The sequence below is a fragment of the Mytilus edulis genome, chromosome 3, assembly GCF_963676685.1.
Source record: "Mytilus edulis chromosome 3, xbMytEdul2.2, whole genome shotgun sequence".
Lineage (NCBI taxonomy): Eukaryota > Metazoa > Mollusca > Bivalvia > Mytilida > Mytilidae > Mytilus > Mytilus edulis.
In genome coordinates, this window is record NC_092346.1 from 2,134,252 (window position 1) to 2,154,433 (window position 20,182).

Consider the following 20,182-nt stretch of genomic DNA (forward strand, 5'->3'; position numbering starts at 1 on the left):
ATTATCGGGTTTTCTACACATTGATATCGTAAAACATCAGCCGCGAGCCACAGTATGAACCTTTTTGGCGAGTGAGCGTGGCGAACGAGCTAAAAAGTTTCATATTGTGTCGAGCGGCTGATATTTTACGATATCTATACGTAGAAAATCCGATTATCTATTTATCGTTCTATTAATGGTCTTTTTCCCTCTCCCTAAGACAGTTATACGCTTGACGAAAGCAAGCTTGATAACGTCTCCTCCCGCATTGTGATGTCGCTGATAACTTCTCCTCTCACATTGTGATGTCGCTGATAATGCCTGGTGTCGTTTTGAAGTCTTGATACGAGAATTACTGAGCGACAGAGCAGGGTGATATAGCCGTAGGGAAGGACGATAAATCCTTAAAGCTCGCTGTGCACACGAAACAGATATGTTTAACAGTTTGAATGCATCCAAAATTACTAGCGTATTGTCAGCGTACATGATTTTTAACGACGCCCGTTAGTATATGTTAAAAATACTATCATTTTTATGATGCTGTAATTATTGAAAAATAATTACTCATATTTCTTGTTCCTGTACAGTACAGATGACGTATATCACATATTAGACATTCACCAAATTAGAGTTTGTAGATAACAAATCATTGTATCGTTGTCATCATGTCAGCACTTGGGAAATTTGTAACCCGGTGGTACCCCTTTAAAGTTGATAGACATTGTTTAATTATATACATGTACTCTCGGTGTGGTGGGGTAGGGATCGACTATCCCAATTTGGCTATTGTTATCATGCACCAGAGCGTTGCTGTGTTGTAATCCTGTTTTTTAAATTTTATAATAATAGAAGTGACTGAGGAAATTGACGCATATTATCATCGAAAATAAAGTAAGCGCAACTTATGTTTTCAAAGTCTAGTAATCCAGTATTAAATAAAAGTACGAAACTGCGACTGATTTATTTGTCTTGGATTGACAAGACTGAAAATATATGAGTCTCATTAAACATGGTTGGGCAAACACGGTGAACTTTACAACTTAGGGAAATTAGTTCTTAATAATTAACGACACAGAACCATGTAAATTGTACTTTAAAGAAATATCTATCTAAAACAGTAGACAAATAATGTGCTAGTCAGCATTTCACTAAAATAGAGATTAATTTTACTCTGGTTATAGTGTGAGCCAAAATGTGTTCCTGTGAAAAAAGTTCCAGTGGAACTAATTTCACAGGAAATATGTTCTAGGAGAACTTTTTTCACAGACAATTTCTATATAATTTGTTCCATCTATATGAAATAAGTTCCACACTTTACCCTTTTACTTTAAATGTACCCCATGCAAAAACACAGTACTTATTTTCTGTGAAATAGGTTCGAGCAGAACATTTTCATTGATTTTTATAAAAAACCTTCGTTCAAAACTAATATCACAGGAAATTATTTCACTTTTTTTTAAAATTTTGATATTGGAACAAAACTCATGGTGTTGACGATAAAGCCTTGCTGTTTACTTTTATAATTTGATCTCTGTTTTACATGCTATTTTTCTTAAATACAGGTGATTGCTATACTGGCTTCGTCTATATTTTTGTTTTTATTTAAAAAATAAAGAGCTGTGGTGTGATTGCCAATGGAATATTTTCCCCAAAAAAGACAAAACGAGCAAGGGTTTAAGCAACTACAGATCGCCGTATGGCATTCAATACGATGAAGTCCTAATTAAACCGTAAAAGGCTCCGGAAAACAAAATGCAAAATAGTGCAAATAGAAAACTGATGGCAGACTTAGGCTTCATGTTTAGTTGTTTGTTTTGCAATACTAGCCACAATACAGAAACAAAACATGATAAATAATTAAAAGAACATTTGATTGTAACATAATTGCGCTATTATGGAGGAATACTGTCCCAAGCAGAATTTTATATTGCACTAGTTTGCGAGTGCAATATGATATCTTACGAGGAACCATATTCCTCAAAACAATAGTGAAATTATCTTAAATTTATCATATAGTACCAACTAATTTAGCTACATTAGACTGGTAGATATTCATGGTTTATAACAAAAAAGAAAAAAACATAAGATTTAGAAGCCAAATTATATAGCTTGAATGGACTACAATTTTTATATATGAGGCTGCAAAATTTGTAATGAAAACTTAAAGGTTATATAATATTAATGATCTGGCTTATATCATAACTCTCTTGTGTCAGTTACAGAAATGTCATTCTAAGATTTAAATGATGTTTCCACTTATAGAATACAATGTGATGAATATTGGTAACATTATTTACTACTTCCGGTTTTGTTCTACGACTCAGTGATGGGTCACCCCTGTGGAAGTGTGTTTAACACTTCAAAGAAGATGGCATATGTTAAATGTCACAAAATCTCAAAATATTGTATAACTATAGAAGACCCGTCTTATTTTTTTATATTATGCTCTATGAGTTATTTGATCTGCCAGTAAATAAGCTCAATAAATGAGTCGTGAATCAAAAAAGAAACGACAAAATCATTACTTATTAAAAGACAGAATATATGATGCTATTCAAAATCTCTTTTTCGATCTAAATACATGGATTTTGAAGCATAATTGATTATAACAAAACAACATTACATCGAACGCAGCATATATCATGAATAATGAGCAGGATCATCAATAGTATTGCAAGTATTAGTCTGAATATAAATGACTGTTGGTATAGGGGACGATTATTTGGCTTTCGTGGAAAAGGATTTTCAAAATGAATATCCTGGCCTGTAAGACAAACATTCGGCAACATAAAATGAAGGAAAGGTGTGTAAAACAGTGAAAATAAATCAGTATATTTTAAAACAAATTTATACGTTCCATCAGAGGAAAAATATATAATACTCGCCCACAATTAAGATATTTAAATTGTCGTCCCTTTGCCGTTGAATAGCTTCACGCTGGTGTTAATTGTTTACAAACTAATTATTAATCAAAATGACATACACATAGAATCCTGCTCATTGTGATGTATCATAATAACCTGTAAAAGACTTGTTCCTTCAGCTGTGTTCGCATTGCAACTGTGTCACTTCATTTATATATAAAATTTATCCAAGGGAGGTTTTACATATCAGAACAATTAACAGAAGTGATAATTAAAAGTCCTATAATTTAGGTTCTGTTAATAATACGATGAATTATTTTAAATCTATTCTTTTTATAATTTGAAAAGGAGAAAGACTTGGGTGTCTCAAATAAATGTAGCAAAATATAAAGACATTTGTGAAACTCAAATATATCTTGGGTAAACATTTTGTATAATAACCATGGATGATATCAGTTCTGATATACAACAGAAAACAGTTACAACAGAATTTAAATTAAACAGTATACCTAACAACGTTAAAGAATGCCTAACAACGATGGAATATAACTTCCATATGAAAACTATCAATTTTTAAATTGGTCAGTTTATCATATTGAATATCAAGTGGAGCCGTTGCGGATATCATTTGATGCATTCCTACTGTTTCGTACGCGATTTCCTGTTCTTTCTTTGAACAAATGTTAAATTTAGATTCAACATGAACTGAATGACTTTCATTTAGAACTAATTGCATAACAGTGTGGACGACAGTAAAACGTTTGTAGGTTGTAACTTGTTTGTCAACGGCTATGATTTTATGCTCACCCAGTCTGTCAGAGGCCTTCCAGTGGGGTTGAAATATTCACTTGTTACACATTCCGATACATAAAATGAAACTTTCTTTTTACAAAGCTTGAAAGGAATTTGTTTTAAATATTTATTATAATCATCACATACAACCGTGTCATTTATAAGAATAATAATGTTCAGAGATGATATTATTTAATAATAATAAAAAAAAAATAGGTTTATCCATTGTAAAAAAAACTATTAAGTTGATGGGGTTAATTAACAAAATATCTCATTGATTAAGAGCACAACTACTTCTACGGTGTGATCATTTAAGAATGGCCTACTATTTATTCAATGCGTATACATGTGGGTTTTGTTTGTGAAGAGTTCTGGATAATTAAAAAATCATTTGATTTCTTTGTTTAATACCATAAAACGATTCATTCTTTCAGATATTTGTCACTTTGCCTTATCTTCAAGTCCAACACAATTTCTCACGTTTCTTACAAAACTTATATTCTTGTGATGTATTCTTTTGTTGAAAAAAAAAAATGTATAGATATAGATAGATATAGGAAGATGTGGTATGAGTGCCAATGAGACAACTCCCCTCCCAAGTAATAATTCATAAAAGTAAACCATTATAGGTCAAGGTACGACCTGCAACACGGAGCCTTGGCTCACACCGAACACAGGCGCTTGGGTGCTGTTCGGTGTCACAGTCGCTTGGGTGTATGATACAGATTTTTTTTTTTGATTTTTTTTTTGCTGATTAAAATATTCAATTTTCTATATTTATAATACATATCTATCACTTCTGTGCATGTTTCACCTAGTTTCGAGTGTTTTAAACGACCCAGAGAAAATACCCAATTTTACTATCCATACTAAGAAACTAGTATGGATAGTAAAATTGGGTATTTTCTCTGGGTCGTTTAAAACACTCGAAACTAGGTAACTAGTATGGATAGTAAAATTGGGTATTTTCTCTGGGTCGTTTAAAACACTCGAAACTAGGTGAAACATGCACAGAAGTGATAGATATGTATTATAAATATAGAAAATTGAATATTTTAATCAGCAAAAAAAAAATCCCAAAAAAAAAATCTGTATCATACACCCAAGCGCCTGTGACACCGAACAGCAAGTTATAGAGGGCCCCAAAACTACTAGTATAAAACCATTCAAACGAGAAAACCAACGAGAAACGAAAAACACATATGAACTACATAAACAGACGACATCATGCATTGTAACTTTTAAAGCCAATTAAGTAAAAAAAATAATCTGAAAGAACGTGCGATATCATATTAGGAAAATTGATGGTCAAACCATAACAAAAAATCAAGTAAAGAATTTTAAGTTTTCAACCTTTATAGCTTGCTGTTCGGTGTGAGCCAAGACTCCGTGTTGAAGGCCATTTTTATTTATTTTCAAATTACAAAGGTTATTCCTGATTAGTATTTTTAATTATTTTATTTAGGCGTTTAGAACCTTTGGTGACCTCACAGTTTAAATGTCTATGATAAGTACGTCGTGAGCAGTGGGCATTACAGACGAACGTTCACCTAATTTACCCCAGTCAATGAATGGCCATAGCTACACTGTTATGAATTTCATACTATTCCTGAATTAGAAAGTTATTATTTTTAGCATCACTGCTAACATAGATGGAAAATTGTCAATATTAACTCCATATAGCTCTTCATTTTCATCTTATCTTTATTTCTCATGCGATTTGAATACAGCGCAAAATATTAAACCGAGACAGTGTTTGCGTATATTCTGTTATCAACTGAAAACAAATTTGTTTTTTATGAAATTGATATAAATTATTATATTTAAATGTTCTTTTAATGCTAAGTACTTGTATTAACGGACGACATCCAAAGCAAGTTGTTACGAAGTGTTTGTAAATCAATATAACCGAAACGATTTTTTGTTAAATAGATTAAATATACCAAATTGACTTTGTTAAAATGAAATCTAAACTCAGAGTGTTATGGAACGAGAGTTAAAAGAATAGAAAAATCAGACGATTTTGTTTCGAAAAGTTAATAAAGGGGGTGATAAAAATATATTTAAAGAAAAAGAGATAAATGCAAACATGTAATATAGAATTAAGAAACAATGGCATTAGAACAGAATCAAGTTCCCCTTCTATGCCCTCGTATATGAACCCAAAAAAAATCTGCAACAATGAGTAAAGTGCACCGAAAGAAAAAATACGACATTAAGTAAAAGTTTCCATATCACCGTGACGATTCTTTTAAGAACTTGTTATTTTTACAAACAAAAATAAATGTTGATCGGTTATAAATACACTAGATAACATTGATCGGTTATAAATACACTAGATAACATTGATCGGTTATAAATACACTAGATAACATTGATTATAAATACACTAGATAACATTGATTTACCATGTTTACCTTTTGCAATTATAAAGAATTAAAGCTTTATATGGAAAACCTGCAGACAGTCTTGGCTCAAAGTATCGTGTTTAACAATTCCATAGTCACGATTCAGTTATATTTTTAATCCATACCTTGGAAAAAGTTATGCAGCCTAACTCAATAACAAACTTCTAAATATAGAAAAGAAAATGTGTTATGATTGCAAATGGAACAACTATCCACCAAAGTTCACGTAAATTGAGTTTTAGCAATTAATTCTTAAAGAAATATGACTTTATTTACATATATATCTGCATTGATAATTACTGCTTATTATAAAGTACTGGATTTTTTTATTTTAATACGTACTGTGTATATTTGATCATATATTTATACTACTATATTTGACATTGCAGTCAAACAAATCTGTTAATTAAAACGTAACAACTATATTCATTTCAAATTGATTGAAATAAGACATTAATCTTGTGGTTAATGTAGTCATGGTTCAAAGTACTGAGTCGCATTAAATATTAAAACCTTTTTTGTACAATGTAAAAATCTTAAAAATAGTAACGATTTTTTTTGTAAATCTATCGACAGAATATATTCTCTAGTCTGGAATCTACATTTTTAAATTCAGATCTAATCACGAACATGAATATCGTTTTGTGTCTAATTAGTATTCGGCGAGATTAAGACGCACAATATAAAGATAAAGCGAGCTTATGTAGGAAATATCAATCAATACCTCAAAACATGTCGCCGGCGATTATAATTATAAAGCAGTCGCTACTAACAATTGGTTTGCAATCTGTTCTTTCTTCAGATAGTTAAGTTGTAATATAAGCGCTGATATACCTTTCTAATTGGAAAACGCCACGGAAATTCAAGTCGTTCCCGAAGACGTATCGATTAGTAAAAACCGGATAAATTTTACGTAATTACTCTAAGAATCACGTAAAATCTTTTAATATAGTTCACATTTTATCGTCGTTGATTAAAATTTATGACATTACTAACTAAATATTTAGATGAGTATATCTGTATTATTTTTATACGGTTAACTATGCTAGTTTTGTTCGTCGTCTTAAATGGCTTTTATCTTTTTAATAAATACATTGCTTATTCGTTTTTTAAGCCATGTATTTATTAAAATATTGTAAATATCTATGCATATTTTATCAAAAGAAGTTATAAACAATAAAAAATAAATTTTGATAGCACCTAAGCAGCACATTATAAAAAATAAAATATCCAGACAGAAATATAATAAAAGCGCTGTTCCTTGTTTCTGAATACCATTTGCCACAATGTGAATTTATATTTGTGTAAGATTTATCTAATTACGTAAATAAAATATTATTTACACTAAGGTTAGCTCATATCTTACAAAAAATAAAAATCACAAAAATACTAAACTCCGAGAAAAATTCAAAACGGATAGTCAGTCCCTTATTAAATGGCAAAATTATATCATAGAGAACGTACGTTATTGGCTCTTGATTTATAGATATAGGAAGATTACCTCATTTAAGGTACCGTTTCATACAGTAGGTACTGTTCCTTCTAGATTTACTTCATACCAGCAGACATCCATGAAAAAATCGATTGGTACATAAGTTTAGGCCACAAAATATAAATAAAAGTCTCCTGTCATGTATTGTCCTCCAATATCTCCCTTTATTCATTACTTAGTTCATTGTGTATTTATAGATTACTCCGATTCTGAAACCATTGAAGAGGATTATATGGCGGAGATGGCCGAGATGAATGAACAGGATATGAGACGTTCATCTTACGAGGAACCAATTGGGCAACCAGTCAAAGAAAAGGACCGTAGAAAATTATATCGACGGAGTCATTCATTGGCTGAAATTCGACGTCCTACACACGTGTTTCTTCCCGAAGGTAAAGTACTAAATGGGTTTTGATTCAAATAATGTCATTTATTGTTACTTGTGTAAATTTAGTTTTTTTAGTAATTAAGTAAATTCTTAAATTCTGTTTTGTTACAAATTGTAACAAAAGGTGCGATTGAAATAATAGAAAAAAAGTTTTAGACGTAAAGCAGGAAGTTAAAAGAATTTAAAATGTATGGCTACGCAGCCGAATGAATCATAAATCTAGAAAAAAAAAAATCATTGAATTGTTTCTGAATATCATGTGATTTAATTTTGATCAGAAGTCGAAATATATTTGTCCTGGTTCGATCAACAGTCCCGAAAACACTATTTGAAGTGCAAATATTTTCCTTTTTATAAAATAAGAGAACCATTTTTGTCATGAAATTTTATCTATATCAAAGAACTCAATACATAGGGGAAAAATAATCGTCAAAACTGGCATTAACCCCGGAGTAACGGTAACTTAACGTTGTTGTTTTGTTTTTGTCTAATAAATTCCATTCATGCATTCAAAACCATTAACTTTGAAATAAATTGAATGTCATTTTTCATATCAACAAAAACATAAAACATATTATTTTGAAACAAACAAGCAATGTGTTTACCACATAAAAAACAAGCCTTAACGTCGGAGATATAAATTGTTTTTAATTAGAAAAACGTCATATATTTAATCTTTTGTCCCCGGCGTATGCAAGTCGTTTAACTTTCCCCGCTATGTTGACAATATGTTTACACGTATAAATCTTTTGTTTCATGGTTTGTCTATAATCTACAAGTTTTCCCGCCTCCGCACTATACAAAGTAGAGACTTAATAAGGTGTCTCATTAAAACTCACAAGGAAGCAGTTGGTACTTTGAAATTTCGAAGTATAGCTACTGGCTAAACAGGAAACCATTTGGAAACATATGAATACAGCTTGCAATTAATTTAATTTAATTCCAACCTTCCGACCAAAGCTAAATCTGGATTTAATTATAGCATTTGATAAAATCCGACCGTAGAAAGACTGATTTTGAAAAAGAAAAATACTCTCGCATCCTGATTGAATATATCATTATGGTACCATATGCATAGCTCAATATATGGTATGGGTTTTGCTCAAAGTCAGTGAAGGTCGAATAGTTAGTGCCCATTCGTCGTTAACATCATTGTCTTTTATGGATAGTGGTCTCAATGACAGTCATAAAATTGAGAATGAAAATGGGGAATATGTCTGAGAGACAACAATCAGACCAAAGAGCAGACAACAGCCAAAGGCCACTAATGGGTCTTCAACGCAGCGAGAAAATCCAACAACCGGAGGTGGTCCTCAGCTGGCCCCCATATAAAATTGTGTAATAGTTCAGTGGAAATGGATGTCATACTAAACTCCGAAACATATAAATGAACTAAAATTAAAAAAGAGTAATTAAGACTAACAAGACTTGGGACAGGCGCAAAAATGCGGCGGGGTTAAACGTGTTTAGCGAAATCTCATTCCTCACCCGAAACCATGACTTTTTTTTATAATAACAAAACACTTGACTTAGAAATAAAGCGAAGACATTGTATTAATTGTTAAGGGAATGAATCTGGCTGTGTCGACAGGGTGGGCCTCTCCAGCTATAAAATAGTCACGTGATGCGAATCCAGACAAAGCTTAAAATAGCCTGTTGTGTCCTACTACAATTTATATGAGACTGCTGGAATCAAAATAATTTGAAGGCCAAATTAATTACATAGTTAAAGAAAATTTAACAGATGAAACATTCGGAAACGTTGATACAAATAGATAAACATCGAGTGTTTTGAATACTCGTAGTTAGAACAGCATTGAATAAACTCATCATAGATACCAGACTTTGTATGACAGATACGCGTATCGTTTACAAAAAGTAAACATCCGTAATTTATCGCTCCAATAAAAACAAATCAAAAGGAACAGTCTTTCTGAATGCCTTAATTATTTTCCAAATGTTTTTAAAGTTGTACAATGAAATAAATGTTCGATCTTTCTGAACAGTGCAATTAAGCATCTATGAAAATATGAAAAAAATCTTTCAATGTGAAAAATAAAATCAAAATAGACTCTACAGCGGTGTTAAGCAGGTATTTGGCTTTAAAATGCAGTTTTTCTTAAAAATGTTGTTAATAACGCATAAAAGTTTAAGTTTTGGTATAAGTAATACGTTCCGAACGCCCAACGTAATTGACAATCGAGTATGATATATCCTTTCGTCAATTTTTTTGCTATTATATCCCTCTCGTCTGCTCAATCAGATAAGTTCAATATACTTAGTTACAACCCCCTCTTCATAAATTGTGGTTTCTTATCGTAAAGTCATAAACATTATATAACATCACGAACCGCAAGTAAAATGCTATTATAGTGTCAGCTTATACGGTTTCAGTTAGTTGAAAATAGTATTTATTTAATAAAATTGTGATATAATATTATCAAGCGATTCCCTAAAGCTGAGAGAAAGCGAAAGACATTACTTTTCAGTGCAAGTTTTGTAACTCTTCAGATTTATTTCAGTCAGACAATGAGATTTGCAGTTTCTTGTACATGCAATGACGTCATTCTCAATTTATTGTTTTGCAAAAATGCCCTTAAGAACTAAATATTCAATTAAGGAACAAATATTTCGATAGTTTGTGTAAGCCGTTGTATAGCTAAATATCTTTCATTTGATTGTTGAATCTCATTTCAGAAATGAAAAATAGAAATAAGATATGATTAAAATGTTCTATCATTGATTAACATTGTTATTTCTCCATGAACTTATTTTACGAACTGAACAATATTTTGTTTGATCTTTATAAATGACAACATGTAAAATTGAAGTGAAACATATCTAAGGGATATTTAAACTCATTTTTCGAACTGAACAATATTTTGTTTGATCTTTATAAATGACAACATGTAAAATTGAAGTGAAACATATCTAAGGGATATTTAAACTCATTTTTCGAACTGAACAATATTTTGTTTGATCTTTATAAATGACAACATGTAAAATTGAAGTGAAACATATCTAAGGGATATTTGAACTCATAAATCGAAAACAAACAGAGAATACCATTGCAAAAACACAAACAGAGAATATCATTGCCAAAACACAAACAGAGAATACCATTGCAAAAACACAAACAGAGAATACCATTGCCAAAACACAAACAGAGAATACCATTGCCAAAACACAAACAGAGAATACCATTGCCAAAACACAAACAGAGAATACCATTGCAAAAACACAAACAGAGAATACCATTGCCAAAACACAAACAGAGAATAACATTGCCAAAACACAAACAGAGAATACCATTGCAAAAACACAAAGAGAGAATACCATTGCCAAAACTCAAACAGAGAATACCATTGCCAAAACACAAACAGAGAATACCATTGCCAAAACACAAACAGAGAATACCATTGCAAAAACACAAACAACGACGAGAAGACAAACAACAATACACCAAACACAAAAAGGATAACTAAAGCGCACCACGATCCACACCAATAACTAGGGTGACCTCAGGTTCTCCGTAATATTCAAGTTCACGATTTGTTTATTTCTTTTTTTAAATCAAAATAATGGTATAAACAATTTGTTTTCGTTAACTTTGAACTTTAAATAAACATACAGACAAGTCTGCTTCATATGTTGACTTACATCTAGAAATAGACAATGAGAAATGTCGTCATAAAAAAGTTTTCAGCTTTACATTTGTAAACCATCCATTTCTACGCAGCAAGATTCAAACAGCGCCCGCATATGGAGTTTATATCTCCCAGTTGATACGATAATGCACGGCTTGCGTTTCTACCCACATCATTTCCTTGATATAATATTGCTGCTCCCAAACCAATAGTGCCACGTGGCGAAATTATTCATTCTATAATTTTAGAGACGCCACCACGTTTTGGTTGAATTTATTGAATATCTGTTTCACAGATGAAGACGACAGATTCGTTCAAATCGTCGTAACAACAACCCCGTATTCTTTTTTTCCCGAATATGACTTACCAAAGTAGAATTATCACCAGGTGTGTACTTATATATGAGCACCACGACTAGTGCCACATGCAGAGTATGATCTACTAACCTCTTTGGAGTACATGAGATAACCCCCGGTTTTTGGTGAGATTTGTGTTGCTCAGTCTTTAGTTTTCTATGTTGTGTTATGTAATCTGTCCGTTGATATATTTCCATTTTTGCCATGGCGTAGTCATGTTGTTTTCGACTTAAGTGTTTTAAAGTCCTTTTGCTATATTTAGCCTCTCTTCTTCAATGTTACCAATACCTTATCGTCTTTTGACAGATTTCCAGTCATCTGATTATCATATTTTACAATCACAAACTTGTATATATATATATATATATTGACAGGTGGACGAGGGCGTGGAGACGGTAGAAGAATTACTCTATCTTCGTTAGTTGTTAGCAGTATGAATGCCTTAGATTACACAGTAAATCCAGTCACTCCACAGTGCCAACCTAGGAAAAAGCCCAAATTAAATGTAAGTATGCAGCATCCAAAACATCACTGTGTCCGAGGCGCTTTTCTTGATCTGGAACGCTCAATCATAATAAGTTAGAAGTCATATGCCATGCAATAAAAATTAAAATGGAAATAACATGACACCAGAATAGAACAGTGTTCTGTACTTTTTGAAATTTTTTTTTCGTAAAAAGCGTTTAATAATGCATGAGTTTGCCATATTCCTGCCTTGGTACAGGCAATTAAAAAAGTAGTGGGTTGAACCTGAATTTGTAGCTAGCCAAACCGCCGCGTGTTATGGTAATGTTAAATATACAGTTAGATATTCCTAAAATATTTCAGGGAATCAAAGTACAAATACATTTTAAGGTAATCAATATATTATTACTTGTATATGGTATGCAGCTAAAATCTAACTTGCATCGTGTTATGTGAGATTATATCATTAATATTACATTAATAATATTTTTAGTATAACGTCTATAAACAGAAACATTCATTTCCCCTGAGGAACATTTGACATTACCAATATTTCAGCAAGTTTAGATTAATATTTTTTTTCTATTTCTGTGTTTTCATTGTTATGTGTCGTTATTTGGTATTTCAGTATATATTCTGATTTACCCTTCTGGGTCAACGTTGGCCGAGTGGTCTTAGTAGTCAAGCAACTGTTTCGCTAGCCTGTCAACACTGTGGTTGTGAGTTCGAACCTCGCACGTGGCCAGTGTGCTCGACTTTAATCTTAATTTACTAGAATTGTTAGAATTGTTAGTCCAACTTGAGATCAGTGGTGCTTTTCGGATACTCCTTCTTTTTTGCTAGGCATTTATGTTTTTTTCCTGTAATACTGAAATTTATATATAACAAGATTTACTGACAATTTCACAGAATAATACTGACTTTATACATTATTTGATTGTAGTCATGCATTTATTTTAGATTAATTCTCATCAAACTAAAACTTTAAGACTAATAGACTTTTTGTTATTACATCTGATTTAAATTCTGGTTTTGCTAAATCGAAAAAAAACTAGCATTTCCGTCCTGGATTCTGTTTGTTTGTACGGTAAACCCTTGCTGATAAATCACCATTAACTCAGACGATTACCACTGCTGCAACAAAACCTGAAAATGAGAAAATCAATAGTTGATGACAATGAAAATGAAGAAGAAAGTCCACATCATCAAACATCTATATACACCTTCATCGTCAACGATTCCTTTATTGACTTTTTTATAAGACAATTGTTCTCGACCTCTTTGGAGATTAGGGGAAATTTTAACTATAGTTGTATATTTCCTGTTGGGGAATTATGGCCTCCGGCGATGGAAAAAAGGATTAATGAAAAAGTCTTAAGATAATGATATATAGATGTTGATACAAGGTCGAAAAACAATTTTTTGTCTTCCTTGTTTTTTGAAGAATAATTGTTGTTTTTACCTAACTTGAAGCAGTTATTAAACTGACTGTTTTGCTTATTTTTACATAGATTTGTATTCCCAATAATGAAAACCGTTTTACAAACTCGCATAACATATTTGTTTTTATCTGAAAATTAAACAAAAATCATAATAAAGTTTTTAAAAAACATATAATGGATGATATTGCATCAACAATACTGTTAAACAGGAACGATGACAAAGATATGTTATATTACACCAACTGATATTGGACCGGGAGGTGGGGGGGGGGGGCACGATGGTAAGAATAAGAAACATTTTTTTAGAATATGAGTATGGACTTTACATTTATAAATAAACTCATCATAGATACCAGGACTAAATTTTGTATATACGCCAGACGCGCGTTTCGTCTACAACAGACTCATCTGTGTCAAGGTCAAATCCAAAATAATTTCCCTCAGAGTTCGGTACTTTTGTTATTTTACCTTTTAACGAATAGAACTACAATTAGACTTGGTTATCAATATCAATTTGATAATGCTTCAATAGTTGAATTTATTTTTAAGTCAGTTTTTCATCATATTGATCTCGAGCTGTGTCGGTTCTTATATATCCCTTAATGTAAGATATTCGTCTTTCATCGGTACAGATGCAGGAAAATGCAGAAAAGCTTTACGGTTACATAACACGATAAAATGTTGTTTTCATTCTTTTCAATGATTTCATAATATTAAATCTCTTTTATACATATTTGTTCCTCTTCTTTGTAATGTCGAATTAGGATACAAAATAACACAGTCAAGTAAGTTTCAAGGCAATACCATTCCGTTATGAGATATAGGAAGATGTGGTGTAAGTGTATGACAGTTTAGTGAATTTAATTCCGTTATGACAGTTTAGTGAATTTAAAGGCAATACCATTCCGTTATGACAGTTTAGTGAATTTAAAGTCAATACAATTCCGTTATGACTAATTTATGTTGTAGAGTATACTTTTCGTGTCTTTTAACTGATTTTACAATATGGAATGATTTTTTATATCTTGTTGTTCATCTTCTGTAATTGCAATACAATGTCAATTAAGTATACACAATACCACAGTGAATTTCAAGGCAATGACATTCCGTTAAAAGCACAAAAAGGTATAGCCAAAGTCGGGTAAGGAATCAGAGCTTTGATAATTTAGGATACAAAATAATACAATTAGTGAATTGTAGCGCAATACCATTCCATTATGACTAATGCATGTTGTAGAGTATACTGTTCGTGTCAGGTTACATATTTGTCATTATTCTGTATTTGTCGTGTGCAAATTAGTTCATTGAAGTCTTCTATTGTTTCTGATGACGTTCATCATAAGGTTAACCGACAGGGCAATTGACTTCAATAGAACATACGATACGACTTGTCAAAGTTAATTACGTCACACGCGTTTACTTTAATGATAGAACTACCTTGTTGATGAGATTGACAACACGGAACTCAAATTATGCCAACTATTTTCATTTATAAACTTTACGATATTTTAAACGTCTGAACCGATTTTATACTTCATGTCTCTTAATTGTGTAATATTTTCTTATTTATCTACGATAACGTTACACTATTGTTAGTACAGATGACACAAACACATGTCTTTTTCACAAGAAGCAATTCGAAATGACGCATATATGATGGTTGTTTATAACTACATTTTTCAGTAATACGTAATACGTTTTACCCGACTAAAGAGTAAAAAACACCCTTAAAGTCATATGAAACGAGTGAGTGGTGAAAAATAATGTTTATCCAATTCTTGAACCAATGCATGTATATATCATAAACTTAGTCCTCTGTGCACGATTTTATCATTATTTTCGCAAATATATCCTATAATCGTCAATTTTTTTTTCTCTCTATTTGTTATGATTTAAAAAATATGGCTGCTCATTAAATGCCGTGTTTTGAAGCCGAGTTTAAACGATTGTCACCTTATAGTAAACAAATCACAAAAAGCATGGGTATTGAGCACGTGTTTAACATGTATACTCAGATATTTGTTTATTTCAATACAGATCCATGTGTATTGCGATTACCGGATTTTTACGAGGAGGGTTACGCTCGGGTCACTATGCATACGGAAAATATGTCGCCGAATTGCTTCCTGGAAGCAAGCAATTAAAAATAAGTAAACTTCTTCTAAATGTGGACAAATTAAAGAATTTTCCTCAGAAAAAAGTATATGTACATAAGTTGTATAATGAAAACTATCCATTTAGTTATAAAAAACATATGCATATTTTTTTTTAATTTGAGGTTTCTTATGACTTTAAGCCACAGATGGGTCCTTAAATATAATATTTTTGTTATGTAAACATAACCAATAAGGGGCTTAGCGTGTTCATTGGTCAATCCAATGCACCATTATTATTAGTGTTTTTCACGTACATGTTGCTAATGAAATGGAAATGTCCGGGATCATTTGGAGTATCTTTGATTTTACATAGAATAGATTATCATTTTATAAAAATGCAAATTTATATTGAAATTAAGGTGGTACCCAACACTTTCACTAAAATCAATTTGGCTCGTTTAATTTATATAAAATTTTGAAAAAGTATTTACTTTGACCCTTTGACAAAAATATAAAAATTTAGAAATATTTGAACCAACCAATTTATCAGAAAAATTACAAGTTGGTTATATATCAGTTTGACAAACATTAGCTTTGATCATTGAGAAGCTTAATATTCCCTTCACAACACAACGTAATTTTAACGTTTAGCTGATTTGACAGAGTTATCTTCCTGTACTGTTAGGTACCACCTTAAGGCAACAATAAGATACTAATGTTCCAATTCGGATTCGTATCCAGTATGCATGCATGACCCATCATGCGAATCAACACTCATTCAAAATATCACAATGCAGAGTAGAAAAAAAATTGTTAAAATTACAGATTACGACTATTCTGGTATTTTAAGGTCTGAAACAGTGAATACATTTCATTATTAACGATGAGAAGCAAATACCTATCATATGTGTTAACCAATTTATAATTGTGAGCGTAACACTTAGTTTGTGTGCGGGGCGATGTTTCAGCAGATTTCTCACAAGAACTATCTTTAAAAAAGATATCCGACGTATATGTTTAAAACTATCATTTCGATAACCTTCAGAACCATTTAAATAACGTTTTCTCTGTTTGTGTCCAATATTCTCGGTCCTCGTATCTTTCTGTTTACATTCACCAAAACCCCGCGGAAATCTCACATGCGTAGGTGCGTTCTAAAAGTCATGTACGTTCGTACAACAAAGTTTACATTACAAATTATATAATTGTCCCGAATAAACAGCTGTCACGGATGCAAAGAGCTATTGGAGAAACAATTATTTTTATAAAAATATAAATCTTTGTAAGATCTAGTTCAAATATTTATAGTTTTTCACTTGCTTTCCATCACGATATAATTAACGAGACGTTTTTACAAACACAACCAAATCACCCATCATGACAGCATTTTGTCCAATCACAGAAAGGATTTTCGAGCATGCGTATTCTGTTGAGATAGTTAAGCGTCCTTAAGTTCAAAGGGCACAAACCGAAACTATACCGACTACGTCGGAAAAATAGCATACTCCTGCTAATGAATACTATATTTGCTATCGGACTTTTCTATTTTGTAGGCTAAAGGACAAGGTGGTAGTATTGGACTTCCTGATAAACCAGTAGTTATGCATGATTTAAATCTAGACGATATGATGATGCCAAGTTTTACTCCTCCAATGCCACCTACGGGGAAATTAAAAGTTCAATTTCAAATGGCAGAAAACAAGACGTCATTAACAGTTATTGTAATAGAGGTAAGAAGAAGAATATACACTAATTTAGATATTTGATATCGGTTCACATAAGTTATGTTGCACCTGCTCTGCGTGTCTTCTTCAACAGGAACTATATAGTTCGTACAAAAATACTAGAAATTGGTATTTGTGATTTATTAAGCACGTTCTGATAACAACATACCAAAAGTATCATTTGTGATTTAACCACGTTATGATAAAAGTTATCCAAAATATGTCATTTGTGATTTTAAATACACTCTGATAATGACTTTCTAACGAATTTACAAATAAGCTCTTGTATGAAATCAGTCTCCGGTCAGCAAGAAGAGGAGCACAGTTTGTTCCCACGAAAATGCTGATTGTTTGTTACACGTCATTCAAACGTAAAAATATGTTGTCAATCTTACAATCAAGCATCTTTAAAATGTAAGAGAATGTCTTGTTTGTATCCGAGTCATGTTTCCCTTCATTTAGACAAGAAATTCATATCTAAGTATTTGTCATCGTTTCTTATGAAACAAAAGCAGGACTCTTTCAATTCGTTTTTTAAATTTGAAAGGCGAATACTTAAAAGCTCTTCGGACGCATGAAATTTATATAACCTGTTGTTTTCATTTTAAATAGTGTAGAATGGTTAAATGTTTTATCTATTCACACTACTGTGTCGATGCCACAACTGGTGGACGTCTCCGAGGGAATCACCAGCCCAGTAGTGTGTTGACATGAATATCAATTAATTTAAGGAAAACATAAACCATTGCAGTCGACAAACTAAATATTCAAAAAATAATATGAAAAGGTTTTTTTGTCAGCTTTTTTTGTTTCCTGTCAAATCAATTAAGTGAATTTGACCTGTATCATTTTAATTTTATGAGAAAAAAATCATGAGTGCTATTTGTGACGTCATGAATAGAAGGCAAGCACGTATATTTTCAACAAATAGACACTTTACTATCTTGTCATTGTATCGAGTACGTTTCGTCGTTACATTGGTCAATACATCCTAATATGAAATTGTAGCTAGAAATAGGACCAATTTTATAATTAATGACGCAAATGGTACTTTCAACTTATTTCGGTTTTATGTGATATAATTTTATAAAGACAATTTACAGAAAAAGCTTTAAATGCAGGTTTGACTTTTGGAATGATTAATTCAATAAAACAAGCTTGATTATAACCATAGAAAACTATTTCGGATGTTACTCTGGCAGGTAACATCTTTTATGGAAAAAAATAATCAATGCGCATGGTTCTTTTGAAAATGTTAAAACATTACTGTGGACAAGTTTAATGAAGTTATTTTCTTAATACGCAAGTTGCTTTATTCGAGTATGCTTCAAACTGGTTAAAATTATCTTGTTCTAAAAGGGGACTTTATTCTTTGGCGTAATTAGAATTAATAGGATGTAATGGAACGTATGTCGCATTATTTGCTGGATGTGAAGTTTATAACTCTAATACATAACAACCGTGATTAAGGATGACTTTATAACCAGCGGTGGTAAATTCGTTCCTTCACAATTAAATTATATATAATCATTTCTGAGGGGCAGTAGCGGATACTGTAGAACAGAATGCATTAATCTAGGTAGTCTGAAAACTAATGACAGACTTTATTTTATTAATATGGTTTTACCATAATATAACTAAATTTTAAGTTCTTACAAGACAATAACCCCGAAATCATTTCGTTGAATATATCAAATAAAATAATTGAGTAGTACTATATAAAAAAGTAAAATAACAAAATATTGAACTAAAAGGAAAATTCAAAACGAAAAGTTCCGTATCAAATGACAAAATCAAAAGCACAAGCTCAAACACATCAAAAGAATGGTAAACAACTTGTCCTATTCCTGACGTGATATTCCATTATGTTGAAAATTGCCGATACACTTGGTTTAATAGCTAGCTGAACCTCTCAATTGTATGACAGTCGCATTAAAATTCCATCCTATTGGTAATGTTTGCTGTATGGAAATATGTCTACTAGACCTTCACTGACGTTAAATACTCAGCTTATGATATGGGATATATATGGAGTTTTGTTCTCCTTTCTTACGGAAACCTTTATATTTTAAAGACATCCTTGTTGACAAGAAATATCATTAATATGGTCATAATTATAAATAAACTGTTTACAAAACTTTTGAATTTTTGAAATACTCAGGCTTTTATACCTCAGGAATAAGATACATAAGCTGTATTTGGCAAAATTATGAATTTTCGGTCCTCAATGCTCTTCAACTTCATACTTCATTTGCCCTTCTTAACTTTATTTGATTCGGGTGACACTGATGAGTCTTTTGAAGAAGAAACGCGCGTCTGGCGCAAATACTAAATTTCAATCCTGGTATCTTTGATGAGTCACGCGCGTCTTGCGTACAAAATATACTCCAGGTAACTTTGATAACTATTTACACCACTGGGTCGATGCCACTGCTGGTGGACGTTTCGTCTCCGAGGGTATCACCAGCCCAGGAGTCACCACTTAAGCGATTAAGTGTTGACATGAATATCAATAATGTGGTCATTTTT

The 20,182-nt window shown here is 31.8% G+C and overlaps 1 protein-coding gene across 1 annotated transcript in view; it reads left to right on the forward strand.

The window, feature by feature from the left end:
• LOC139515608 (uncharacterized) overlaps nt 1-20,182 on the forward strand; it is a 64,869-nt gene that overhangs the window by 35,815 nt on the left and 8,872 nt on the right. The window contains exons 4-6 of the mRNA XM_071305225.1: nt 7,733-7,927; nt 12,301-12,431; nt 17,483-17,659. Of these exons, the coding sequence (XP_071161326.1) occupies nt 7,733-7,927; nt 12,301-12,431; nt 17,483-17,659 (503 nt within the window). The remainder of the gene's footprint in view (nt 1-7,732; nt 7,928-12,300; nt 12,432-17,482; nt 17,660-20,182) is intronic.